The 27,376-nt window shown below is 38.6% G+C and overlaps 1 protein-coding gene across 4 annotated transcripts; it reads left to right on the top strand.

Moving 5' to 3' along the window:
- The first annotated feature begins 143 nt into the window (after positions 1–143).
- On the top strand, positions 144–27,186 carry VIPAS39 (VPS33B interacting protein, apical-basolateral polarity regulator, spe-39 homolog). Of its 4 annotated transcripts, none has more exons than XM_088145276.1 (20): positions 144–315; positions 2,969–3,061; positions 5,674–5,770; positions 8,209–8,349; positions 8,905–8,943; positions 9,966–10,030; positions 11,051–11,107; positions 13,108–13,200; positions 14,858–14,891; positions 16,175–16,277; positions 16,361–16,388; positions 16,622–16,695; positions 17,440–17,515; positions 18,198–18,332; positions 18,835–18,876; positions 19,927–20,016; positions 21,360–21,446; positions 21,786–21,875; positions 23,188–23,292; positions 26,707–27,186. In XM_088145276.1, exons 2-20 carry the CDS (start codon positions 2,969–2,971, stop codon positions 26,725–26,727), a joined length of 1,470 nt encoding a protein of 489 aa, XP_088001402.1. In that variant the 5' UTR covers positions 144–315; the 3' UTR covers positions 26,728–27,186. The 4 variants fall into 4 exon arrangements, with proteins under 4 accessions (XP_088001402.1, XP_088001405.1, XP_088001404.1 ...); XM_088145279.1 differs by lacking the exon at positions 144–315 and adding an exon at positions 348–1,314 and having other exon boundaries at positions 26,710–27,186; XM_088145278.1 differs by lacking the exon at positions 144–315 and adding an exon at positions 349–1,293.
- The last annotated feature ends 190 nt before the right edge of the window (positions 27,187–27,376 follow it).

Raw genomic sequence — 27,376 nt, forward strand, 5'->3', positions numbered from 1 at the left:
GAAATGCCATAGAGGCGGAGGAGGGGAGGGGGGCGCGGCGTTGGAGCCGCGGGGCGATCCGAAGGGAAGGAACGGGCCACGGAAGGTGCCAGCGGAAGTCATGCGCCAGGAAAATACGCGCGCTACTCTCGGGGCTTGGGTCGCCGAGTGCCACGCGGTTGGGGCTTCTCTATGGTGCAAACTCCGCTCTCTGGAACTGACAGATGGCGTGGGAACCATTTCTTTCAGTCTTTTCGGGCCGCTCAGCCGGGTCGGGTGGCGGCACCTGGTCGACCTGAGCGGATCTCCGAAAAAGGCTAAGCTGAAAGAAGCCTGGTGAGTCTCTACCACAGCCGTTGCTCTTGGTCCCGCGACCAAAACAAGGATGCAGGATAACGTATGAGTCCTCTTGAAAGGCAGCCTGTGAAATATTATGAAAAGGAAATGATGTTCCGAGGCTCTTGCAGCCCCTAACAGAGCGAAAATGCATGGCCACCTGGACGATTTTCACACGTATTATTCTTTGGCTAACAGAAACTTAAAGGTGACGCACCTGGTTGCAAAGTTCTGCTTTTTAGCATACGTGTAGGACTCTCGTAAATACACTTCCGGTGGAACCACCCTAAAGTACACGCGTGTCGAAGTTCTATTACGCAAATTATTTTTTGTGACTTTTATTTTATTTTATGCACGGGTTTTGATCCAAGCGTATTGAAGTGCTATGTATTCACTCAAAGGCGCAAAGTTCAATTTTTATGCAAAGTTCAGCCCTTTGTGCATATACTTCATCATTATCAATAGCTCTGCCCTTGGTCCGAACCCAGCTATGTATGATTCCACCGTTTGTGAATATCTCGATCGGGGACGCTTCTATTGTAACTATATTTATAAGGCACCTTTAAACCGAGCGCCGCGCAGTGGAAGAATATTGACTCCTTTGTGCTCCCGTAGTTATGAAACCGAAGTAAACCAGGAAGCGGAAAAGGAAGTATGGTTTCTTAGAAGTTATATTTCAACTTCTCTCTCGATTTTTGAGGCATTTCGTCCCTGGAAATCAAAATGTGCAGACATGCTGGGACTTGTAGTTTCCTAAGCAATATATCTTGATACATCAAAGGCGAGGCAACAGCTTGGAAAATACCACTCCCGTGATGCTTTTCGGAGGCACCCTCCTCTCCCTGGCTACGGCGGTATCCGAGAGCGGTGGACGCGATCGAGTCGCTCCGCCGGGAAAAGGGGGAGTTCGCTATTGAGCATGGAGCGCGGCCCCGCGTGATTGGAAAGTTGGCCGGTCGCTGGTTCTCGTTTCTCGTGGTGTGGCCTGTTCTTTCGAGGGTATCTGCGTCCGCTGGTTTCTTCTGGGGGAGGGAGCACCTGGGGCGACATCTATCCTGGGTTGGGGGCGTACCGGTTCCTCCCCATCAGTTTAGGGTCGAGGAGGTAGAGACTTGCTGGTTGGGCCGGATTCCAGGCGGGAGGTAGCTGCTCCACGGATCATCCCTTTCAGTTTGCGTAGGCGAACGGTGCTTCCTCTCAGACGGACCTAGGCCTTTTCCCCTGCGGAGACGGCAATTTAAGCTTGGGACAGGCAGAGGAGTAAAAGAAAAAATCCCGGCAAAAGCAATTGTGTCCCCCCCCACACACACACACGTTATTAAAATATAATTACAGGTTAGGATGAAGATGAAAGGAAACGTGGGGGCTTCCCTCCAAAATCCTGATAAGGAGAAGGTGAATGGATTGAACATCAGAAATAACTCCAGTACAAATTCGTTTGCAGCTGTGTTTTGGCCGTGGCCCAGAGCATTAGTACTCCTTACATTTAGAGTGAAATATTGCCTAGATGTGCCTTTTTTGTCCCATTCATCACAGGCATGGACAAGTGCCACGTGTATATGTATGAAATGTATCATTGTTGAACTGCTGCAAATGGATTAGATATACCTGAGGATAGTATGTTGTTTTTAGTCAATATTCCATGTGCAGATAACTGGCTTCAGATTGATGACTAAATCTCCAAAAGAACAAGCCCTATAAAATTGTACGTGATACTAATTTGTTCTACACTTACTTATGGTTTATAGGTCCATACAGCAGTAAACAGCCCAGTAACATAGAGTTCACTTACTAGCCAATATCATTCAGAGAATGAGTCAGTGAATAACGAGGGAAATGTGTGGCACCAATTTAATAGCTATATTGTCACATAAGTGGTCTGACTGTTCAGTTGTACAAAATATTCTGTTTTTATATGCTCAGATAACATGTTGACTGAAGTGACTGTTCACAGCAGTAACAATAGGTAAAAATTCAGTCATTTTAGCCCTAATAATACAAGTCTAACTCCTATAGTGGGAAAGGAAAAACCCGTTTGAATAGATGGAATCCAATGTATTAATACATTTCAGTGGAGCCATGTTTCACTGAAATTTTCTGCATCTTGGAAAAGATTCCTGCAAAAATGGAATACTAAAGTATTTTTAGAAATGTCATATTGTTGATAGTTTTGATTTTGGTTTTTATTTTGGCATTAGAACTGACACCCTATGGGGACACTCTATGCGGATATTTTTGGTAACTGGTGAATATTTCATGTTTGGGAATGGAAGTTCGGTAGATGTGTAGATATGTGAAATATTGCTTGGGATGTATTGACAAGTGACATGGCAGAATGGCTGCACTTGGGAGCAATGACAGTAGATATTCTGTCACTTTTTTTTTTCTTGGACCTGCCTCACAGTATGTTGTTCATAGGTGCTAGTTAGATAAATACATTTCTTTCAGTGGCTACACATTGTAGTTTTGGGAATATTCAGCATGCAAATCCCTCTCTGAAGATTTAGCTATAATAATAGATTGCATACTGTACTCTGGCTGTGTATAGGAAATGTATATTTATACACAGCAGTTACTCAGTTGATCACAGATTGTTTCTGAATTGAGTAAAGGAAATCTATTTGCAATTAAAAAGGAAACTTTTATTTTGCAGATGAACAAAGTGAAGGTTGATGAGGAAGAATATTGGAACAGTTCCAAATGTAAGGCCTTTACTTTTGACGATGAAGATGATGAGCTGCTTCAGGTACAGTTCCTATCCTGAAAAAATGGTGAAAAAGTGCCTTTTCATGCCCTTGCCTGAATTGCTACAGAGAACTGATATCTGCATATAGAATTAGCCTTTTATATTGTATATAAAGGTTTTAAATACAATATTTATATTTATATGGTATATAAAGGTTTTATTATAAACTGAAAGCAGAGCTAATCACATTTGATTGAATGTGTGTAATTTACGTGATACAGGGTGCAGAACTGAGCTTCCTCATTCTTTAAATTTTTTACTACTTATGATTTGTGAATGTATTTATGAAAATGAGTTAGAAGTTTTAGATTTCTATTCCATGTGGAAGTATTTGTCTGTGAATATGTACAGTAAACCCATGATTTACTGAACCTCAGATGAAGGGCTTTGGATGCAACATTTGCCATTTTACACGCTGATTAAATCTGATTCATCATTTAATGGGCATATACGTCTAACAGATACATTTGTACCCTATGAGTTAATTGAAGTGAGGGTTTACTGTTACCTAATGCGAAGAGAGGACTCTTTGGAAAAGACCCTGATGCTGGGAAAGATTGAAGGCAAAAAGAGAAGAGGATGACAGAGGATGAGATGATTAGATAGCATCACTGAAGCAATGAGCATGAAACTGAGCAAACTCAGGGAGGCAGTGAAGGACAGGAAGGCCTGGCACGATATGGTTCATGGGGTCACGAAGAGTCGGACACGACTTAATGACTGAACAACAAATGTAAGAATGAATGAACCTTTACAAAGATGTGATGCACAGAGAGTACATTCTGATTTGGTGTCTCAACAGAGTGACAAGTTAGTGCTTCATGGTATGTAGGCTCATGGTTGGGGAAGAGCTCAAACTATTCTTGAAGTGAAAAGTTGTGTTTATTTTAAACACACCCATACACATTATAAAGGAAAGAAACTGGTTTACTTATGATACCAACTCTTTAAAGGGGGTGGGACAGTATTGTGCCTAGGAGTATCTTGAAATAGTTCTACCCCAGAAGATAGTGCTTGATGGTGCTTCAATAAGAGAGCATCCTTAAATCTGGCTCCTAAGAAACTAGCTTTGCTGAAACTTTCCCTTCCTCTTTGGAAAAGTGAGGATTGTATGTAGGAACTCTAGCTATAGCCTAAACATATTGTTCTTGCTGCCAGTGATGGAGGAGGATCCTGGGTGAGAATCCTATGGGCTCAGAACAACAGGACCACCAGTTTAGAAGTTTGTCAACCCTGCAGCAGTGTATGGTACTACTCCAGTTCTACCAGTTATAACTCCTAGTTCATAAGGCTATGCAAGTTTTGAAAATGATTCAGAAAAGGTGCTTCAGAATGCAGTGGGCCAAAGCAGTGTGACATAAGAAAAGGAGTGGTTATTCTAAGGAAGGAGAACATAGTGGTCTTTGTTCAACTTAATCATGGGTATCTGAAAAAAAAAATGTTCTGAGGGCACGTTGCGCTCAGATTTCTCAGATTTAATTATATTTCATAATGCAGTGTGAATTCCAAGAACTTTAGGAGTAGCCAATCGATGATATATCCTATGGAGTTCTGACACAACTGATATTTATATTGTTGAGGAGAACAGTTGTAGCCCAAGCCAACAGGGGCTGCATATCTAAGCAAATCCAGAACTTGTCTTAAGAGATGAGCTGTCTTATAAATACAGTGGTCCCACATAAGACAAAAAAACAAGACTGAATGCTAAATGTTCAAACACTAGTCAGAACATAGAGTACAATAGCCCGGTGTCCCTGGGGCTGTACTCAGGATTTACCAGTGGGAGGTAAATGACCTGATTCTGGGAAATTAAAAGGACTTCCAGGACAATTCTGGCATTTGAGTTGGCATCCAAGGAAGTTCTAATAGTTTTATAGGACAAACCCCTTTTAATTCAGTCAATGAAGGAAACACATATAATATTAGATTCTGATCTCTCCACAGTCTTTTAGAGTTGTTTTATAATTCTTGCTTGCTTCTAAGTCACTACTATATAGCTTTTCAAGAGCAAAATGGTTTCTTGAACTAAGGTATAAATATGATGCCAATAAATATGACACAAATATGTCCAGAGTTAGTATGTCTGAATTTCTCTGTAATACTAAAGTCCTTTTGAGCACATTTGGTCTAGTGCTTAAAGGCACCAGGCTGGAAACGAGGAGACCATGAGTTCTAGTCCCACCTTAGGTATAAAGCCAGCTGGGTGACCTTGGGCCAGTTATTTTCTCTCAGCCCTAGGAAGAAGGCAAGGGCAAACCACTTCCAAAAATGTTGCCAAGAAGACTGCATAGATTTTTCCCAGTAGTTGTCAGGAGTCAAGACTGACTTGAAAGCACCAAAATAAATAAATAAATTCAAACTTTATATGGATGCCAAATAAAACATAATAGAATTTAAGGGAAGATGTGGTGAGTTCTTCAAAGTTGGCATTAATTTTATTGATATCTTGTTCTATTTGCATCTAGTTTGTGTAGACTCACATACTTGGAATAACTGAGGATGTCACCTTGGACATTTTTTATGTGACATCCATGTCATGTGTGCCATTTAGGAAAAAAATATTTGTTTCTGAAGAAATCAAGATTTCATTCTAACTTTGGTTTTATTTCTAGTTGAAGGAGTCCAAGCGAACAGTCAATAGCCTTCCAGATATTGTAGATGATGACGATGACCTTGAGAAGTTCAGCTGGAGTGGGGAACCTGTGGGCAGTAAGTGTAGTAGTTCTTCATTTGATTTGGGGGAATTCCTTTGAAAGCATAAGTCTATGTACCTGGATTGATGCTGTAGCTGTCAGAATTGCACCCCTAAATGAATATTTGAAGAAGAAAGACCCATGTTTAAAGTTTGAGTGGTGACAAAGTCTAATGGCTTCATTCATTCATTCATTCATTCATTCATTCATTCATTTTTCTTTTCTCTTTCCTCTTTTCTCTTTTCTCTTTTTTCCTTTCCTTCCTTTTCCTTTTCCTTTTCCTTTTCCTTTTCCTTTTCCTTTTCCTTTCTTTTTCTTTTTCTTTTTTTGCTTTGCTGCTTGAATTTCCTCTGTCCTAATTTCCTTTTTCAGTAGGGAAAGAGTATTAAAAACAACTAATTGAGAGTAAACAATAGCCTCTCCAAAAAGTTCAAAGGAAATCCCTTATTAATTATGAACTGGAGTATCTGATAATGCCACATCCATGTTTGCAAGTCCTTAATAATGTTAAATTGGTATTGACAGATTTGAGACTAAAATTGATTCATCAAAAAATTGTGTTTTGAATTTATTGGACTCCCCAAATAATATATTGGATATCAGATTTTCTTTGTTGGAGATGCAAAAAAATTGAGGTCTCACTGACCCATATGAGTTGGTCTTGTGAATTTAGATTTATGGGGAAATCCCTGAATGTCAATGATGTTAATGTTGTGCTAAGTTATATCCCAAAATTTTGCAATCTGACTGAGTTGTAAAAAGAATCATTGTAAAAAAGAATTATACTAAGAAATTGGCAGACTGATGTTATTCCAGACATTTTGGGGAAATGTATAATTTATCTGTTTGGGAAAGGGCAATATTTTCATCTAACCAGAAAATGAAATATGTTCTTCTTTGGTATAGATTTCATGATATTTTACAACAATAGCATTTTTAGATATTTTTAATCCTTTTCTATATGATAATATAGTTTAAATTTTGTAAACCAGTGATTTCTACATGTTAAAATTTAGAAATTTGGTATTTGTACTTTTAATTTTTTTCTGTTTTTTTCTTCTGTTTTTTCTTCTGTTTAGGTTTTTTGTAGTTTATTAATTATATTTAGTATTTCATTGTTTCATTGTTTATGGTTTGTACTTTTGTATTCTGTTCGTTTATTTTTGTAATGATTGCTATAAAATGATAGAATGGCTAAAAAAGCCTTCAAAGGAAATCCCAAAAGGTACATATTGTAAATTTTACCTGGTCATAGTAAAAGTATTTGTTGCTGCTACTTGACTCTTGGTCAGTTCAGCCATCAGAGGAAGAGGATGTTAGTTTTCACTTGCTTTCTCCTAACCTGGGTGGAGATAGCTATGCAACAAGGCTTGATAGCTTCTTCTGTGCTCCATTATGTGAGCTCTTTGATCTTGCCTGTGCTTGTAAAAAAATCTATAAGAAGGCTGCTTCCTAAGTTAGTACAAACCATTTGTACAGAGATAATGATGATGTTTCCATGAATTTAGCAATTATCTTCTCATGAAGGGCAAATTAAAAATATCATAAATATTTGGTGCCCAATGTGACATTTGGGAAGTAGGTTTCCTATTAAGCATCAGCATTTCTTATTCATAGGTTAGCCTCTAATCTGGCCCCTTTTCAGTATGAACCTGGGAGTTGTATTCCAACACACTAAAAGGTTGCAAAATTGGGGGAGGCTGACTTACTGTATACAAACTAAGAATAATAAACTCTTTCAGGTGCAGACCCTTGCAGTCCTTCATATGTTACCATGTTATTCTGTAGATCTAGAATTTGTTGGCCAGAGATAAATCACTAGACCATTTGTTGTTCATATTGGTTGCTATAGATAGAAGAGAGATAGGTTAGGAGCCTCCAGTTGCCTATCAAAATTCACTCTTCAGGTCTCAAAAGGGATGCTTTCTGACCACATGTGCCCCATTACCCTTTTTGCATTTATGTTGCACCGATACATATGTTGCTGTAAAGAATACATAGAGTGCAGTACTGAGTGCATTATCCCAATGTGCAATATCCTTACTAACTTCCCTAATAGACCTTTCTGTACATTTTGTGCTCTTCTCCTCTCTGACACCTTCCCCGTTTATTTGATGTTGCAGCTCCCGTCATCCCTAATTAGGATCGCTGAAGATCATGCTGATTGGGTATAGTGAGAGTTAATAGCTCAAAGTATCTGGACGGCACCAGGCTAGGGACAGTTTGGTTGATTTGTAGATATATGAGTGCTTTCAGAGACTATTCTTAACACAACAGTTTAGGTTGAGGTTATGTATCTTATAGGACATAGCTATCTAATAAGCAGAAGCATAAGAATTAGGCCCCAAATAATGATCATCAGTATTTCAAATTAATAATATTAATATTATTAATATTTTTCTTTGCTAAAGAATGATACACATTTTCCAGATCTCTCTCTTTCTTTTCTCATAGGCATTTCGTGGTCAATCAAAGAGACTGCCTCCAGCAGCAGTAGCAGCAGTGCCTCTGAAGGGAGGGATCAGCAAAAGGGCTCTTCCTATGCAGCTATACCCAAGCAATCCTCTTCTTATTCACTGAGCAGCTTTTTTAAAGGTAGGATAATCATTATGGGGGCAGTTGTTCAGCAAAGCTACCCTCAGAAGCATCAGGATTGCATTTTTAGGTCTGTCTGATCAAAGGACTTCTTCATCTCTGGCTCCTTACCATCTCGTGATTGGCAAAGTGTCATTATAGCACTTGTTTCTCAATTTTGATAGCAAGTCTGTGCAAGGTAACATTTGCTATGTGCCCCATACCCTTGTTACCCAGTATCTCATTGTGCAAGAGGTCAGTGATTTTATGCTCTCACAGTGAAATACTACATTTATTTCCTTCTCTTTATATTTTCAGTTGAATTAACAGTTTTGGCAACAGGATAGATGCAGCATAAGCAAAGATTGGTTCTTGAGAAAAGGGAAAAAAATTACCATTTGTCCAGTCTTCAGCCCTTGTTTCTGGACATTGTTAAATGAGATGTTCACAGAAGTTATGCAATTGTATGTCTTAATTCATGCTGCTGGGCATTATTTTATAGTTAGTGACTTAATAGGCTTCTAGCGAGAAGAAATAACTTTATTTCTGCCTTTCATATTTGTGCTTTTCTTTTAGGAAGAAACAAACATGGGAGTTTTCAGTCACTTTCAGATGGTAAGAATACTGAATTTTGTCCTAAGTTTGCTAAAAGGGAAGGTTGCTTCTCATATACCATTGGAGAAATTAGTACCATCTTTTCTATATGACTAACCATGCAGATTACATAGGAAAATGTATATAGGAGCTCACATCTTGTTTACTACAAGTTTCTCCTCTCTGGCCTTTCCTTTGCAGTCTTAGTCCTTTCACTTCATCCAGAGTTCACTCCCCAAAGAAAAGGTCTCAGATGGTTCCGGAGTGCAAACTGCCCTCTTTTGAGTTCAGGATGTAAGGTCAGGTCTGGCCCTGCCGTTAGGAAGAGAAAGGAAGCCAGGATATGGCAGCTAGCAGTTGCAGCCCGTTCCTTATAATGTATCCAAATGAAGCAACCAACTTCAAGTGTCACCACAAAACAGACACAGATTTATTTGTTTGTTTATTTACTATATTGATTTATATAGCGTTCCATCTTGCCTGTTGCAACTCTGGTGGTGAACAGGAGATTAAAAACCAACAGAAAATGAAACAAAAAAATAACAAAATAGTACAATAAGAACATAATGGGGCCCAAGGACAATTTAATCAATTCCATGTAACAACAGTTGTCCCAAAAAATCACATTGATGGGCTCACCCAACCTCTAGGCCCCATGACTGAAAAAATATTTAGGTCTTTAAAGATTTTTTAAATGCCAGCAGGGATGCAAGGAATTTGCATCTGAAAGTTTCAGCATGATATTTTAAAGCATAAGTCCTAATAATTAGACAAGAACTAGGATAGACTTTGGGCTCTGACAGATAATACCTTGAAACTAGCATTGTTTACTTCCTTTTGGTCTTTAGAAAGAAACAGATGCATTTATTTGTGCCTTCAGACCCTTCCTTTATTGATTCTTATTGTTTCTTGCTTTAATTAGCATTATTGTTATTTTGGTGCTGTACCAAATTTAGTGACTATGCGCCATATGATGGGCAAAACAGCGTGGAAAGATGGGAACTTATTCAGAAAGTTAAAAAGATCTGTCCTTCCTTTTTCAGCTCTTACAGACACAGGATTTAAAAATTATGCTCCAGAATTACGCAGACCAAAAGCAGATTATAAGGTTAGTATATTTATTGGAGTCTGGATGAAGGACAAAGTTAAGTAGTTTAGAGCCAGATGACTAAACCCTATCTAATTGTAAAAGCTCACATCTCCTCTTTCTGTCCAAGGACTACAGTATTTGTTGAATGCTCATTGCATAATTTATTAAAGTGATTACTTGCATTTATAGTCTAGGATTTTACACTTGAGTAATTGAGCACACTCCTTGAGTAATTGACCACATGGAGGATTACTCTCATATGCTATGCATATAAGTGGGCTATAAGTCTAGATAAGGAAATCAGAAGCTTACAACACAAAATCCATAGCATGGTTTGCTCACAGTGATGACTCCCATGCAAATATATTGCTTTAGGAGCAGGTTCCATGTTTTAAAAGAGGTTTTTTTCCCTTCTTAATTAACAGTCTGAAAAGAAAGGAGAAGACAGATTAGATCGTGAAATCATAGAAAGCTATAGTGGTCATCTGGTTCAAACTACCGCTTGATGCAGGATCAGCTAAAGCCAGTGGCTATACAGCCTCTGTTTGAATACCTCCAGTGAAGGACATGCTACTTCATGAGACAACCTGTTCAACTGGTTGACAGCTCTTATCTTCAGAAACTTGTTCCTAATGTCTACCCTGAATCTACTACCCTGTAGATTGGTTCTAGTCCTATCATCCAAGGCAAAAGAGAACAAGTTCACTCCCTTCTTTATATGACAGTCCTTCAGATAGCTGAAGACTGTTATCAAATCTCTCCTGTGTCTTCTCTTCTGCAGGCAAAACATACCCTAGCTCTCCCAGCAGTTAAACTAGCCACGAATTAAAAACTTAGGTTTGTATCCAAACCAAGATTCCTATCTGTCATTATGTTGTATTCCTGGATTAGTTTCTAAGTCCCCTGAAAGTTGTCTAGTATGATACTAACAATGTTATTTCTCTCTCTCCCCATATATCTCAGTCACAAATCATAACTGGATCTTTCAAAACTTGTAAAGTGTTAACAGTGGTTTTTGTTTTCTTTTTACTTTTTCAGGATTACAATTCTGATTGGAGTCCTAATGATACAGTAAGACGGCTGCAGAGAGGCAAGGTAGCAAGTGAAACTGGGATGAGCTTTCAGAAAGCTCAATTTGTGTTTCAGAAAGTTTGGAAACTACAGGTAGTCCTCGACCTACAGCCATTCATTCAGCGACTGTTCAAAGTTATGACGGTGAATGAATGATGGTTATGACTGGTCCTCGGAATTCCAGCCGTCCCAGCACCCCCGCAGTCATGTGATCATGATCCGGGCACTTGGCAACCAGCTCACATTTATGACTGTTTGCAGCGCCCCACAATCATTTGATTGCCATTTGCAACTTTCCCTGCTGGCTTCCTGAGAAAGTTAATGGGGAAGCTAGCAGGAAAGGTTGCAAGTAACTGGGGTAAGTCTTCAGACCTGTGCACCCTCCCCCAGTCTCTCTGTGCTCGCACCAGCCACTCGCACACTCCCATGCACCCTCCCCAAGCCTTGCCCCACCATTCGCGCATCCCCATGCACCCTTGCACACCCTCCCCAACCTTCACCGCGCCTGCCTCACACCCTCACGCACCATCCCCAATCTGTGCTGCACTCATGCACCTTCCCCAAGCCTCGCCATATCTCCTTTGCACCCTTGCACACCCCCTCACATCCCTGCATACTCTCCCTGACCCTCCCCTGCACTAGGCCTCCCCTGCACCCTCACGCACCCTCCCTGACCCCAACACTTGCCGCGCCTCCCTCAACCACCACCACCCCCCTCCCTGGCCCTTGCCGCACCTCCCCTGCATCCTCATGCACCCTCCCTGAGCCTCACTATGCCTCCCATGAACCCCCTTGCGCCCTCCCCCACTTACCTGCCTGCTTGCGAACCACCTAGGACTTGTAACTTCCTGCCGGCTTCCCCACTGGCTTGGTTGTGGGAAGCCAGCAGGAAGTTGCTTTGTCTAATGACCATTGGATTCAGTTAACAATGGCAACCAGGACTACTAAGTAATCTGGTCGCGCTTTATGACTGCATCACTTAGCGATAGAAGTTCCAGGCCCAATTGCCGTTGTAAGTTGAGGACTACCTGTATCGAAATTAGAACTTATTTTTTTCATTCCTACTTTTGAACCTATTATTTTTATATGTATTTGGAAGGGTTTCTCACACTACTTTTGCATAGTCACATGGCAATATGGCTGTTGGTAGTTTCCTTTTCTGCTGCAAAGAAGCCTGTGACATCTTACTGTGCAAAGGGGAATGAAGTCCTCCACATGAGGTCCAGTGGGAGATTATGGTAGGGCTAGCAAGCCTATCATCAAGTGCCATAATTATACGTTATGCTGTGCCAACGTCAGAGCAAAAGAAGATTCCATAGATTTGGTTTTAGCTCTTGAGAACTCTCCATTAATAGCTAAACAAGTGATTCTTACTAGATATAGAGAAGATCCACAACCAGTTGCTTTAGAGCTGCTAAACAGATATATCAAACACATTTGCATGCCTTTAATGCCTCTGAACTACTATTAATTGTTCTTAGGGAGCTGTTTAAAATATGATCCTCAAAATGAAAGGTGTTGCTCAGCTTTTCCCTTGCTATGATGATTAGGAAATAAATGAGGTTACTTGAGGAAGAATTGCCAAGGAGCTATAAGACGAACCTCCAGCTCCTCACTTTCTATTACTTCATGATGGATTTACCAAGCAGGATCTTTATTGATCCTCAGAGTTATGACTGGAGCTCTGCCTTGACACTTGGCACTTGCAGTTGGGTTAGAATGATTTCATGATTTTCTTGAAAATGCTAGAAAGAGGATTCCTGCTACAATGGGTAGCGCTTGATGATGCAAATCCAGAGGCACAATACTAAATGGCAAACTGTTTCTCTCAGTGGCTAAGGTTCCTGGGGCTTGTAATTAGACTAAAGGTGTCTCCCTGAAAACAATCACTTCCACTGGTTGTCTCTGGAATTGCTCACACTATCAACCAGCCAGGTGTAGTTCCATCTCAAAGAATATGTTATAAACACCCCACCACCACCTTTCTAATATTACTTTTGTTTATGAATCTCATCCTACTCTAGGTGTGCTCCTTGGAAAGGTTCCATTCTTTGCAGGACAAATTACTGCTGCTGGATGAAGCTGTTGCATTGCACGATGGGAATGTTATTACAGCCGTAAGTCCTGCTGTGATCATAGAGTAGAGGGGGGACTGCAGCTCAGTCTGACCCAATTAACTTCCATTTCTGTGTATGGGAATGTCATTACTTTTGTATTAATTTTTCCATAAATGAGTGCCCTAAATTCTTGGAATCTTCTGAATGAGAAAATGAATCTTTTTGTTTTTGTTTTGCTGCTAGAAAACATTTTGGAAGGCAAGGCATTGGTTGAGCTACCCTTGCCTCCGAGAAATGAAGAGTGAATGAATCTTGTAAGACCCCTTAAATATTTTCTAATTTTTAAAAAATGTCCAAAAATCCAAATATCATGCAAGCAAGGGTCCCCAGTGTTTTTGAACTAGCGAGTACTTTTGGAATTTGGGGAGGATGTTATGGACATTCTTACAAAATAGTTGCCAATGTTGAGTGTGGCCAGATATAAAAAGGCAGAACTACAGCCACTCCTCATTTAGCAATTTCCTCAGTAAGCAACCATTTGCAAATATTACTATAATAAATGGTAATAAAAAAATCATTTTCCAATCAATGCACGCATTTACAAATTTCATCTGCATTTACAAATTTCATCAGCCTGAAAACAAAAGCCTTCAGTGTGAAACTGATTAAGGTCTGGTCAGTTTCAGGCAGCAGCACAGCTGGTGGGAAGGTTCTAATCAACTAATTAAGGTCAGAGAGCTGAGCTTGTTAACTTGCAATTAGCACTTTTTAGGGAGGAGCTGCCTTAGAAAAGCTCCTGCCAGAGGGCAAAAAAAGAAAAAAAAAACAGGTCAGGCACAGGACACTTTAGAAGAGAACTTTATCTGAATGAGATGGCAGCAATCAGTGATCTTCACAGTCTCTCTCCCTCTCTGTCGCATGTTCACTTAGAGGCCATTTCACTTAACAACCAACTCATTGGAATGGAATGCAGTCACTGAACAAGGAAAGGGTGTATGTGCTCCCCATCACATTTTCTAATTTTTTATTGCCTCCCTACCCACTTCATCTTCTATTTTTGTTTTGTTTTTGGTGGGCAAGTGAGCCTATTTCCAAACAAAATGTTGACTACTGACCTACCTTTTTTATTTTCTCAGAATGCCTCCAGTGTATATTGAGGGCACAGAAGCATTCTTGAAAATAAAGATTGTTCGAGATTTGCATTTTGTATATACTAGCTTTCAGTTTAATTTTGTTAGTTAAAATAATTTAACACGTTTTTTAAAAAATAGGAGTAAAGAAGGAGTGCATTCAAGGAGGCATTAAAGCTGCTTTTTACCACAGAGGCAACTTGTGTATCTGATGTCAAAGATGGATCCAGAAGGGCAAACTTAATCCTTTAGGGGAGAGTGAAATCCTGTCTAGAAGAGGCTGAACTCCACTCACATCAATACATGAACTATCCACTGATAACACCAATGCTTGTCTGGATTGAGCTTCAGTTTTTTGACGCTTGTTGAATACCATAGCCAGGCACTAATTCCTCACTTCCACTGCCTTATTTGAATCTGATGAAAAGAGGAATAAAGTTGAGTGTCATCAGCATACTGATGACATTTTGCTCTAAATCTATAATGATTTCACTTAACAGTTGTACAAATAAAGGCGAGATATCAATCAATCAATTGTAGATGAATGGAGGATACAATGGACCCTTCTTCTATTTGTTTTCCTGCAGATACTAATTTTTCTGAAAAGAACCTTAAAGAAAGGTACGTATTGTCCAGGATTCCCAATCAGATTTATAAATTTGTTTATGTAAAGTATGTATAGCCTAATTCTTGTCATACAAGTTAAGCTGACAGATCACCTGCGCTTTTCAAGACAGTCATTTTAGGCCATGAACATTTTTGTCTCTTAGCATATTATCTGTGCTAAGCCTAATTTTATATCCTCATGAATTAGATGGTAGTACCTTTATATATAGTGGGGGAAAACATTGCTGCAAGGAATGGTTATAATTGGATTTGCTGAGCATAGAGGCCAGTTCTCATTCATCACCATAGATAAGTTTTTTTCAAACTTGGCAATCTTAAGATGTGTGGACTTCAACTCCCAGAATTCTCCAACCAGCATGCTGGCTGAGGAATTCTTGGAATTGAAGTCCACACATCTTCAAGTTGCCAAGTTTGAAAATCATTGCCATAGATGCTATCATGCTATACATTATGTCCTATATAGAGCACTTTTTTTTGGAAATGAATCCAATCCTTGTAGCCATATGTTGGCTAACTGTGAAGTGCATCAGGTTTTCTCTCTTGATAGTACTTTTGCAGTGCATAAAGTACATTTTCCATCACATATAAAACAGGGCTATCAGTCTGTCAGCTATTGAAATAGTGCTTGTCCTATTTGGACAACACAGCTGACCAGGGGAATTAATTTAGCCCAGAACTAACAGATTGAACCACAGTGTTGTTTTGAGCTAAAATTAGTCTCTAATTCCAGTATTGCATGACATGCTAACCCTCTCTCCTTTGACTTAAGTATGTTATGTGAACAAAGCTAGCGAAGGTAGTGTGGGAAGATTATAGTTTATTTTCCCCTTAGAAAGATGGAGATGTAGAGTAGGTTCCCAGCCTTAATTGTAGCAGTGCAGCATTCCCTTCTAATGATAATGATAGTACGGGTCAGGCGTTTTTATATTTTAGCAGTATGCCACAAATACAACAAAAGCCCAATTTTGCAAGCTGGAATTTCTAATTTAGAGATTCCCTTGCAAGCCAACATTCTGTTGCCTCCATCCCACTAATTAGCTACATGCAGTGTACTGACATATCCAAGGTGATCCTTTCATCCCTTCTGGCTATTTGAATGAGACCATGTAGTAAGCTGACTTGTCCCAACCTGATGCCCTCCAGATGTGTAGGACTACCCCTCCCATCCTCTCTTTCCAGGATGGCCAACAGAAGTGAAATGCTTAAGCAAAGGAAAGAGTGAGGGGATAACTCAGGCCTGATCTTGTTAGACAAGCATTTCTTCTCTTTACAACTAGAGATCCTGTTCAGAGAGCTGGAGTTGCGGCAAGTTGCCTTGCGCCATTTAATACATTTTCTCAAGGAGACTGAGGACCAAAAGCTTCTCCTAGACCTGTTGAGGTAAAAGCCATTGTGAGCATACAGCCAAAACTAAACTCTGAGCAGGAAGTTGAATAGGTCTGATACTTATTCTTCCTCTCTAGGTTCCTGGACAGGACTGAGGAAGTTGCAGTGAGTATCCCGTGTTGCCTAGACTCTTTTTAGTGGGAGGAAACAATAATATTTTGGAAAATTGAAGGTGAGCCACACAGTATTTACCCTCAGTTAGGAAAAATGGAAATTATATTCCCAATGTCTCTGGAGGGAATAAGTTGAAATAGATGGGGCCAGGGCTACCCAGCCTTGATTGAATATTCAGTCTGTACTCCTCCTGAGCCTTTTGTGTCTGTTTCCACCATCTCCAGCTGACCCAGTACCGTGAGCATCTGACTATCTCGGATGCCGAGAAAAGAAAAGAGTTTCTGAAAAGTTGCATTGGGTAAGTGTAGGTTATGCAGAAATGAAAGGGGAACAAGCCTTAGGGGTGAAGTAGTTGCAGTATTAATGGGAAGGAAGCCCTATTGTTCTCCATAAAGGAAGAAATATGGAGAGCAGTAAAGAAAAGGCTTTTCTTTGGGGAGAAGAAAGGGCAAATAAGGAAAAAAAACCATCATGGTTATATAGAGGTATGCACTGTGTAGAGAAAGTGGTTTGGGAGACGTTTTTCCCTACTGTTGCAATAACAAGACCATACCAGGAAATTTAGGGCCAACAAAAGTACTCTTTCAGTTAGAACACAGTTCAACTGTAGGAGCAGAAATCACTCCTCAAAATGTTTTGCTGCCTAACACATGGAAAGGTTTTTAAAGAAACTTAGACAAATTAATAGGGAATAACACTATCAGTAGTTGCTACCTAAACATTACCAAGTTCAAATGTATTGTAATGTCTAATTATCTGTTACTTAAGGGCCTGCTTATGTGAGCTTTTCATAGAAGTCTAGCTGACCATTTTGGCAAGCAGAATGCATGGCATGCCTTTGATCTGATCCCACATGGCTCTTTTAGTATTCAGTGAATAGATTGTAAAGATCATTAGCCCAGAATTATTCTTTGTTAACTGAACCTGTGGGGTACCTGGTTGGAGAAGGCTGCCTCACTGAACTTGCTTTTGAATAAGTATGATTACATTCTGTACAAAGGAAGAATGCAAGAGTGACCCCCCCCCCACTTCTCCACTCTAGGTTGCCCTTTTCATCAGAGGATGCTGCTCATGTTCAGGATCATTATACACTTCTGGAAAGGCAGATCATCATTGAGGTGAGGTCCCAGCTCTGTCATTGGACACATGGGAGTGACGATTATTCCAGTTTTCCTGGCTTTGACCTGCTTCTTGTAACACCAAATGTTCTTATCTGGCTGAAAATAAAAGTAGATAGGGCCAAAATATTAAATCCTTTTTTACATTTTGGAGTGGGGGTGGGGTTAAGGAGCAAAACAGGTACTTGTGGACAAGGAACAAAGGAAAGGTATAGCCCAAAAGCTAGAAAAAAATTGCCCATGCCCGCTATAAGGGAGCCACCATGGCAGATGCTGAGTGACACTTTCACAAGTCAGTTGGCAACTCCTTAAAGAAGGCTTGTCTTTTCCTGGGCTTGCATGATTACTGCTATGCAATCTCAGAAAAAGAAAGCTGGGATAGATATATTACTAATGTAGTGTTTATCCTACCCTTCCTTCATCTAACTCAGTGTGGTTTGAGGTAAGTTAAGCTCTGAGGTAATGGCTGGACCAAGCTCATGAAGACCACAACTCTGTCCATACCTCCTTAGGAGAGAGCACCACTGAACATAGGCCATTCCTCTGTAAATATACAAAGGACTGCGACCTACTTGTTAGGATTTAACCCTGATTGTCTTTGGAACTTGTAAAAAAGTGTTGTTTTGATGTAACACTAGATGTCTTTATCCTTATGCAATTTATTTCTTCTGATTTTTTCCAGGCAAATGACAAACATTTAGAGTCATCTGGGCAGACAGAAATCTTTCGAAAATACCCTCGAAAAGCTTCCATTCTAAACATGCCATTGGTCACCACGCTTTTCTACTCCTGCTTCTACCATTACACAGAGACTGAGGTTAGGATAGCAATAGCAATAGCAATGGGGATCTTTGTGTTAATTGGTGAAGCCTGGTGTCTTTTCAAAACAAAGGAGAAGCCACGCATCACCATATGCAAGTGGGCATCTGAAATATTATATGGTCTTCAGACAGACAATACACTCTTCAAATACTGCAGAGTTTTTGAGAATATTGAGTGTAAAAATACTATCATCCTCAGCTCAACTAGCTTAGATAGGGTTCCCCTTGGATGTTAAGCACTGGGGTATTTTAAACATAATATATAGTATATGTTTAAAATGGCTTATATATAAAAACGGTTCAGGTTTGGGGAGAAAATTCTAAAATGTTGTGTGATCTGTATCTATTCTATACTATACTATACTATACTATACTATACTATACTATACTATACTATACTATACTATACTATACTATACTATACTATACTGTTTGTTACCAACTTTTTCTTCTTGGTTAAAAGATTTTAATAAAAGTTCCAATATCTCCCCTTTCTAGGGAACATTCAGTAGTCCAGCAAACTTGAAGAAAACTTTCAAGGTAAGGAAACTGGTAGTTTGCCAAGCATACATCTCTATCTTCTAGAAGAGACCAGCGCTCCTAGAAATGTATGCAGAGGATATGTGTTTTGGAATGAAGGCATTCAAGGGATTGTGCTGCTAAAACCATGAAGTGTGACAAAGTTTAATTATTACCAGCTTAATTGGGCAACGTTCATTGCACTGATCAAGAGGCTGAATTCACAGCCATAGTACAAGAAACAAGCTTAAGTTCATTCACTTGCTCCTTATCTTTTCTTTAGGGCAGTGCATAAGAGTGTCTATGGGTTTGGGGTCATGTTCAGCTTGGTCTAATGTTGGATGGAATACATTCTTTTGCACTATGGTTCAGAGATACAGATTGTATTTACCTACAGCTGCATTACCCCCATTTCACCTGCAGAATTCTGCAAGGCTTATTGAGTGGCTGGTATTGACTAATGTATAGTATGTTTTAATTCAGATGTAGACAGACTTCTTGCATGGCCTATTACTGTTTTTGTTTATTATTTTTTATTGCTATTATCATGTTCTTCACATGATTCACTGTTATGTAGAAAATTCACAGTGAGATGGGCAGTGACAAATTTGAAATATAAATAAATAAATAAATAAAACTATGAAACAAAGAAAGCAATAAAAATTATGTGAAATTATCCAGATAATGTGCTGTTGGATAAGACATAAGGAAAGCCTTGCTAGATCAGACCAAAGCCCATGTAAGTGAACTTTCATTACAAGAATTTCAGCAACCAACAGATGACTGAAGGTCCACAATTTAACTCTTTTTATTTTTGGTTTCCTCTAAGAGGTTAAGGCAGTATACAAAGTATTTCCTCCTCTAGTTGTTTCCCACAACAACAACCTCTTAGGAAGAGTGGGCTGACAGAGAATGATTAGCCTCAAATCATCCAGTGAGCTTCCATAACTAAGGATGGGTATGAACCTGGGTTTTCAGAGTCCTAATCTACCACCTTACCCATTACTTCACACTGGATCACAATCTAGCTCTGTCAACCCATTTCTAGGATTTCCATTTCTTTCCCTACAGATTCCAGACAAACAGTATGTGCTAACAGCTCTGGCTGCTCGTGCCAAACTCCGAGCATGGCATGATGTGGATGCTTTGTTCACAACAAAGGTGAGTCCCTGCTGATCTTCATTGACTCATGGGTTTGCCTGGTCACTGATTCATACTGTTTTGAAGGTTGGACATTAAAGGGAACCAGAAGGAAGTAAAGATTACAGTTAAAGGAGAAGAACACTTAAATTTGACTTGCTAGTACAGAATGGAGCAAAATATGTTAACATTGGATGATATTTTTGAACAGTGAACCCAAAAGTTAATTTTAAGAGTGTCTGCCCTTATAGATAGATTGTGTTTAAAAGATGTTATAGAAGAGGAACAAGTTTTACTGGACAAGACTGAGACTGATCTGAAAGTGGATTTAAAAATACCAAGCTACAAGAATGATATGGAAAAAGATGCTACACTGGATATACAAATGAAACTGGCTGATGTCTTAATAATTAAAAGGGATATACAAATAACAAACCAAAAAAGCAATCTGGATAACTTTCCTATATTGGATTTACAAAAAAAGACTTGAAGCTTTGAAGAATTTGTGAGAAGGGACAAAGGAAAAATGAAAGAAATCAAGTTCTAGGACATTATTTGAAGGGATTAAAGATCAAGATGGTTAAAAGTAAAAGGAAGGAATATAAAGTTGGTTTATTTGATCAAGGTTAAAATGTATATGTTGTTATCTCTGGTAATCCTTAATGGACTTTTGTTGATCAGGACTGAATGGACAAGGTTTTAAGGATTTGTTTATAGATAAGAGATGAGATATGGGAAGAAGAGATTATTTGTTGTATTTTAAGAGAAGGTGATAAGTTATGAAAATTATTTATACTTGTGATGAAGGGGGAAGTCATTTCTTTATATATTTTCTTTTTCTTTATTCTTATTTTTTTTTCTTTTCTATTTTTCTTTCTATTTTTTTCTTTCCTGCACTTTATATTTTGTTATTCTTTTAGTTTGTATTAATTTTCATCTTCTTAATTGTAACGTTTAATAAAATTACTATTAAAAAAAGCAACAACAAAGGTAAGTCCCTGCTGATCTTCACTGACTCATGGGTATGCCTGACTTATACTGCTTGGCATAATGATTCTCTATGCCAGTGAGGTGCTAATCTACCTGCCCTTATACAATGCTTTATGGATTAGTTCATTTATAGGAAGAGGCTTGTCTAATTATTCTCTTTGAATTGCTAATGTATCATATAGGTATATTACATCAAAAAAGGACAGCAGCTTTGTCCAAGAAAGAATGCATCTTCCTTTTGGACATACACAAAAAGAGGAGTTGCTATTCAAGAATATCTGTTGTCTGCTCCTAAGTGATGTTTAGCAGTGCATCTCATCCCCAGACCATCACAAGGTCTGGTGCTAATTTCTTTTTTCCATTTGTAATTTCAGAATTGGTTAGGCTATACAAAAAAAAGAGCTCCTATTGGTTTCCATCGGGTGGTGGAGATCTTGCAGCGGAACAATGCCCCAGTGCAGGTGAGTGAGCAAGCTGTCCAGTAGTCTGCCTCTGGAAATAGTCCACTGGCCTACCGGCCATTGCCTCCACCTTGAAAAGTCTTCATGTGTCCATGTATTTTTATTCATTGAATATGGAAAACTAGAAGGGATATTTCTCTAGTTCTGTATGCATTGTTTGTGTTAATAGACCTTTGATTGTTGAGTCAACCACCTGGCTTTTGGAAAATGGTTGGTGTAGAAATATAATTTGGGGTAAAATAAAGTTATTGCAGGGGGAAGCTGATGTAGAAATAAATTAGGGGAGATGAACAAGGGATTATGAATATTCTGCTGATATTTTCTGTCTTCTTCGTACAGGTCCTACAGGAGTATGTGCGTTTAGTGGAAGATGTTGAGACAAAGTTGAATCTTGCTGTGAAATACAAGTGCCATGATGTTGTTATAGATGTATGTTTTCCTTGCTGAAAGCCATTTCCTAGAGATTATGGGAAATTGTGGAATAGGCAGAGAAGCCATGGATTGATTCTTTAGCCAAAAATTCCTAAATTATTCCTAAAATACCTGAAGGAATTATCATTAGCAGTTTGCTATAGCTTGTATTTCAGAGCTGCTGCCTTCCTCGGTCCTTATAGTGTTCTTTAAATTGCTTCTAGGATAGTTATGTTTAAAGAGATCACAGAGCAGCTTGCTGCACCTTTGAGTGCAGCTTTAGCAGATTACTATCAACAGATTATGTTTGACCCCGCTGAACAAGATGTGGCTTCTACTACAAGTTTGGGCTCACTTATAAATCAATCAATCAGTCAATCAATCAATCAATTCTAGGTGGTATACAAAATACCCTTCCTAACCTCATGAGTGCATCTCTTTCAAGTTTCTTCTCAGTTCTTTAATGCTGTGTTGGTCAGTTTCCATAACTTAGACACCGAACTTTCCACATCAGCAGACGATTGCATGTGTATATTTGTGTATCTGAAAATATTCAGTAAAACATAATACATATTGAAATATAATTTTTTAAGAAATGCATAAAATCAACAGTTCCATAACCTATTATTTCAGGCAGTACTATGCATACTAGATTGATTTCTTCTAAACACAAAGCAGAAGGGAAATTCATGTGATGTTGGTAGCTAGTCAAGCAAAAAGGTTCTTTGGAATTCCTTCTAGATCAGGGAAAGGGGATCGGTGGAAGAAAAAGACAATACTTTGCAGATCTTGTTTTAGCTTTCCTGCCTTTGACAGATGCTAGCCCTATTTTTTTGCCACATCCATGAAAACATGCCAATCTGATAGATGTGCTAGACTAAATTTTGTTGGCACAAGTCACTGACTTCTAAGACACAGCATCAGTTGTTTAAATGTTGCCCATTTCTATTACTATTTTAGCCTAAAAGCAGAAATAAAACATTGGCTTGAAAAGAATTAGCTAAAGCTAGCCTTCTGCTGTTAACCTTAACTTCCAATTATCACATATTAACTTAAATGAATAGAAAGTGAATGTTATGTATAAACTGAATGTACTAGGTAATAGAATGTGCTGACTGCTTCTGTACCCAAAAGAAGTTGAAGGAAAGTCCTGATTCTTTGTTGGGGCAGCCTTTAAGTCTGGCATCAGCCTATGGAAGAAGCAGCAGGATTTCCAGACCAGTTATTGAGAAGGGATGGGTGATAACTGTCTAGATCACTGTGATTGTAAGGATGTTGATAAAAAATAGTTGTTTTGCTTTAGTTGGCTTCTCTTTTTGGTGTTTACCAGACATACAAAGACTTGAAGGACCGACAGCAACTGATGGCATACAGATGTAAAGTTGAACGGGGTTCTCCAGCAGAGGAGAAGATTGATGTTATCCTCAGTAACGCAGTAAGAAAGAATACATTATATTTCATGCACTTACTAAAGCACAGATAAAAAGGGAATAAAAGAAACCCCAACTTCTGAAGAGCAACATGTCCAGAATGTCTGTGCTTCAGTGAGTCTCCTGTCCAATTAAGCAAAGAAGCTATTGTCCCAGTTGTTCAAAACCCAAGATAGCTCTGCTTTCAGCCAATCAAGTTGGAGCACCTGCACACATGAAGGGTGGGAGAGTGGGAAGGATCTTGTTCAAGGTCAGATGGATTGGCCTGTTGGAACCATGTTAGTTTTTCATACTAGAGATTTCTTATGGTGCTTTATATGGATAGGCCAGTGGCAAAACACAACAGTCATCCCAAAATTCTTGCAGCTGAACTTTTGTTGTTCATATGCTTAGTAGCTTCTGACTCTTCATGATCCTTTCTATAACAATTAGTAATTGCTTCTGCTTGCGATATCTTGTCTTCTGCCAGCCTCTTTTTTTCTTGCCTTCAATTTTTCCAGGCACCAGGGGTTTTCTCTAAAGGTTCTTGCTTCTGCATTATCTGTTCAAAATATGCAAACTTTATTTATGCTTCCAGTGATATGTCTGTTTTAAATCATCTTGAATTATTTGTTTTTCTTGAAGTCCAAAGCATTCTCAGATATTTTCTCCAGCATCACAGTTCAAAGGCATCCATTTACTTCACTCAGCCTTTCACGGCGATACTCTACAGCTTTGAAAACCATGGTCTTGACAATAAGTACTTGAACTTAGCTATGAATGTAGAAGTAAATTCTTTTAGTTGCAAATTAATATGCTTAGGGTTGTAGCACTGGGTGCATTCATACTGAATTTAAAGGTTCTCCTTTTAGTCTTTTAAGTGTATGGTACTATTAAAGTAACTCAGATAACTTTTTTGTTTACAGATAAAAGTATATCTAGTTGTACTTGAAACTAATGTCTATAGCGTTCCTTACTTACCCATTTCTGTTTAAACATAAAAATAAGAGTCCATTGGAGATGGGCAGCTAATACATTTAAATAAATAGTGATTTATGAATTTGTAGGTACAGTTAGATAAAGGTGCAGTCTTACTGTCTTTTTACATAGTTCTTCAAAAAAATTTGCAACATTTCTCATTGGCTAATTTTTTAGAAAAACTGTTGCTTGCTAACTAGGCCATAGTTATCTCATTCATATATCACACTAAACCGTAATCAGTAAGTTTATATAACATCCTAAGCTGAAAGCAAATAAAACATATTGTAGCTATATGTTGTCTGTGACCCAGGCACTGAGTAGCATTTTTTAAAATAATTTTTTATTAAAAGTTTTAACTATAATAGTAAAAGATAATACAAACTAAAAAGAAAAATAGAATAAAAGGTGCAAGAAAGCAAAAAAGAAAGAGAAAATAGAAAGAGAAAAGAAAAAAAAAGAAAGCAACTTCCCACCTTCATCACAATTATAAACAATTTCACTATCTTGTCACCTCCTCTTAATTAACAGATATAAAACTCTTCATCCCATAACTCAAACTATAAGCAATGTCTTTTCCTATCCAGGTGTCAGCAAAAAGTCCAAACAGAGCTCTAAAACAATAACATTAGTTAACAAATATAAAACTCATCATTCCATATCTCAGCTCTTCACTGCAAGCAAATCCAATACAATGTCCTTTCCAACCCAGATGTTGACAAGTCCAGAAAAAACGTCCTATTTTAACCGTGATTAAATAAGCCAACTTTATGTTCCTTCCTTTTGCCTAAAGCAATCTTGCTCTTTAATCCATTCAGTTATTGACCCTTGTCTTGAATTTCTTCAAAACTTTAAGAAGCCTCTTTTGTAAGTCCAACAAGAAGAAATTATTCCAATTGCTCTTTGGGATTGGCATTTTTATTTCCTTCTTAATTTTTAAAGCCTCATTCGATTTTTTTTGCATATCCAGTGACAAATTCTTGTTCACGTTGTTCTCCACAACCATGTCAGATAAATTTTGTTACCACTAGCTTACCATCACCTGCTTTTGGATTTTTTACCTCAATATCAAAGTCATAGACCAGAAAAATAAAGGCAACCTCTCTCGTAAACTAGATTAAGAAATAATGTGTATATGGTATGAAGCTGTCAGTGCATCTTTATCCCTTTATCATGCCAGATAATTGCTTTTGCGAGTCAAGTAAAATGAAAATGGATTTAACATCTTCTACCATTACTGGGAATCTGATTCTACCTCTCAGATTCAATTTTCTTTATGGGGCCAGATGTCAAGAATGTTAAGAATTATGTTTTCCAGCTTAGTATGTAGAAATATATCTTCAAAAGGTCTATCAGCAGGTTAAATACCTGAAATCCCATCCATGAAACGGATGGAATTAAACATCTTCTGAGCCATGTTTTATGTAAATGTGTTGCTGATTGTTTATGTTGCTTTACTTTATCCAGCTTATGAGAGTGAAACAAAGCTGGTAACTTTTCTCCTTTCTTTTAATGTGCTTTGGGCTTTAAACCAATATTGCTTTGTTAGTTCAGGCCATGTCAGTGGATCATTTACTTTTAGTAACCTTTTTCTTGTTTTGACCATAAATAAAACCTTACTTTATCTATTTTCTCATAAGTTGTTTATACAGTGGGGCAAAAAAGTATTTAGTCAGCCACCAATTGTGCACGTTCTCCCACTTAAAAAGATGAGAGAGGCCTGTAATTTTCATCATAGGTATACCTCAACTATGAGAGACAAAATGAGAAAAAAAAATCCAGAAAATCACATTGTCTGATTTTTAAAGAATTTATTTGCAAATCATGGTGGAAAATAAGTATTTTTTCCAACACACCGCCCGGGCAACGAAGGAGTGGCTTCATAAGAAGCATTTCAAGGTCCTGGAGTGGCCTAGCCAGTCTCCAGATCTCAACCCCATGGAAAACCTTTGGAGGGAGTTGAAAGTCCATGTTGCCCAGCGACAGCCCCAAAACATCACTGCTCTAGAGGAGATCTGCATGGAGGAATGGGCCAAAATACCAGCAACAGTCTGTGAAAACCTTGTGAAGACTTACAGAAAACGTTTGACCTCTGTCATTGCCAACAAAGGATATATAACAAAGTATTGAGATGAACTTTTGATATTGACCAAATACTTATTTTCCACCATGATTTGCAAATAAATTCTTTAAAAATCAGACAATGTGATTTTCTGGATTTTTTCCCCATTTTGTCTCTCATAGTTGAGGTATACCTATGATGAAAATTACAGGCCTCTCTCATCTTTTTAAATGGGAGAACTTGCACAATTGGTGGCTGACTAAATATTTTTTTGCCCCACTGTAAGTTCCTCTGCTTCCATTGGTTTCAGTGACTAGAGATTTACTAGTTATTTTCTCAGAGAGCCTGGAGATGTGATTATATTTGATACTAACCACATCCAATTCTGCTTTTCTTTCAGCAGATCCGGTGGAAGAACTAAGAGACATTCCATTCTTTTGGAAGCACTTCATTTTGGCCCAATGAGGTCAAAGAGTAAGATTGCCAAGCCAGTTCTGCATTGATTTCTAGCCACTGTCTAGCTTGCCTGTCACCTCTGGATGCTGCCTCTGAAGCCTTCACTGAAAGAGACATCTTAGGCATTGAGTTGGCCAAAGGAGACATATAGCCAATGGGGCACAAATCTGACAAGCTGAACTCCACAGTATAAACATATGAGGAATAAAACAACGTTATATTGATAAGGGAAGCATATTTGAGTCAAGAACTTAATGCTTCCACTTCCTGTTCACTGTCTAGTCGTCTGAAATGATCAGGACAGCTCTCCATAGGAAGAAAAAAATCTACTGTATAATAATTGCTGCCAATTCTTTTCCCTCATCCATATCTAAGGGGTGAGACTGTTGTTCTTAGTGGGATTAAAACTCTGTTCTGCACATTATTCTTGCTTCAGTTACCAGTTAACCAGGATAACTACTTGGGAAATGCTACATAAGATTCTTAAGGATTAACCTACTTAGAGTCTCCTCATCAGATCTTGGAGTGTTAACTGCATGGCCCTTCAGCCAATAAGAATGTGAGTTCAGTTCTAGATGGAAACTACCAATTTTGCTGTAGGGTGTACTGAACAA

The sequence above is a fragment of the Python bivittatus genome, unplaced genomic scaffold (assembly GCF_059951505.1).
Source record: "Python bivittatus isolate LINGU-HERP-01145 unplaced genomic scaffold, Pbiv_v1 ctg000480_np1212, whole genome shotgun sequence".
NCBI lineage: Eukaryota > Metazoa > Chordata > Lepidosauria > Squamata > Pythonidae > Python > Python bivittatus.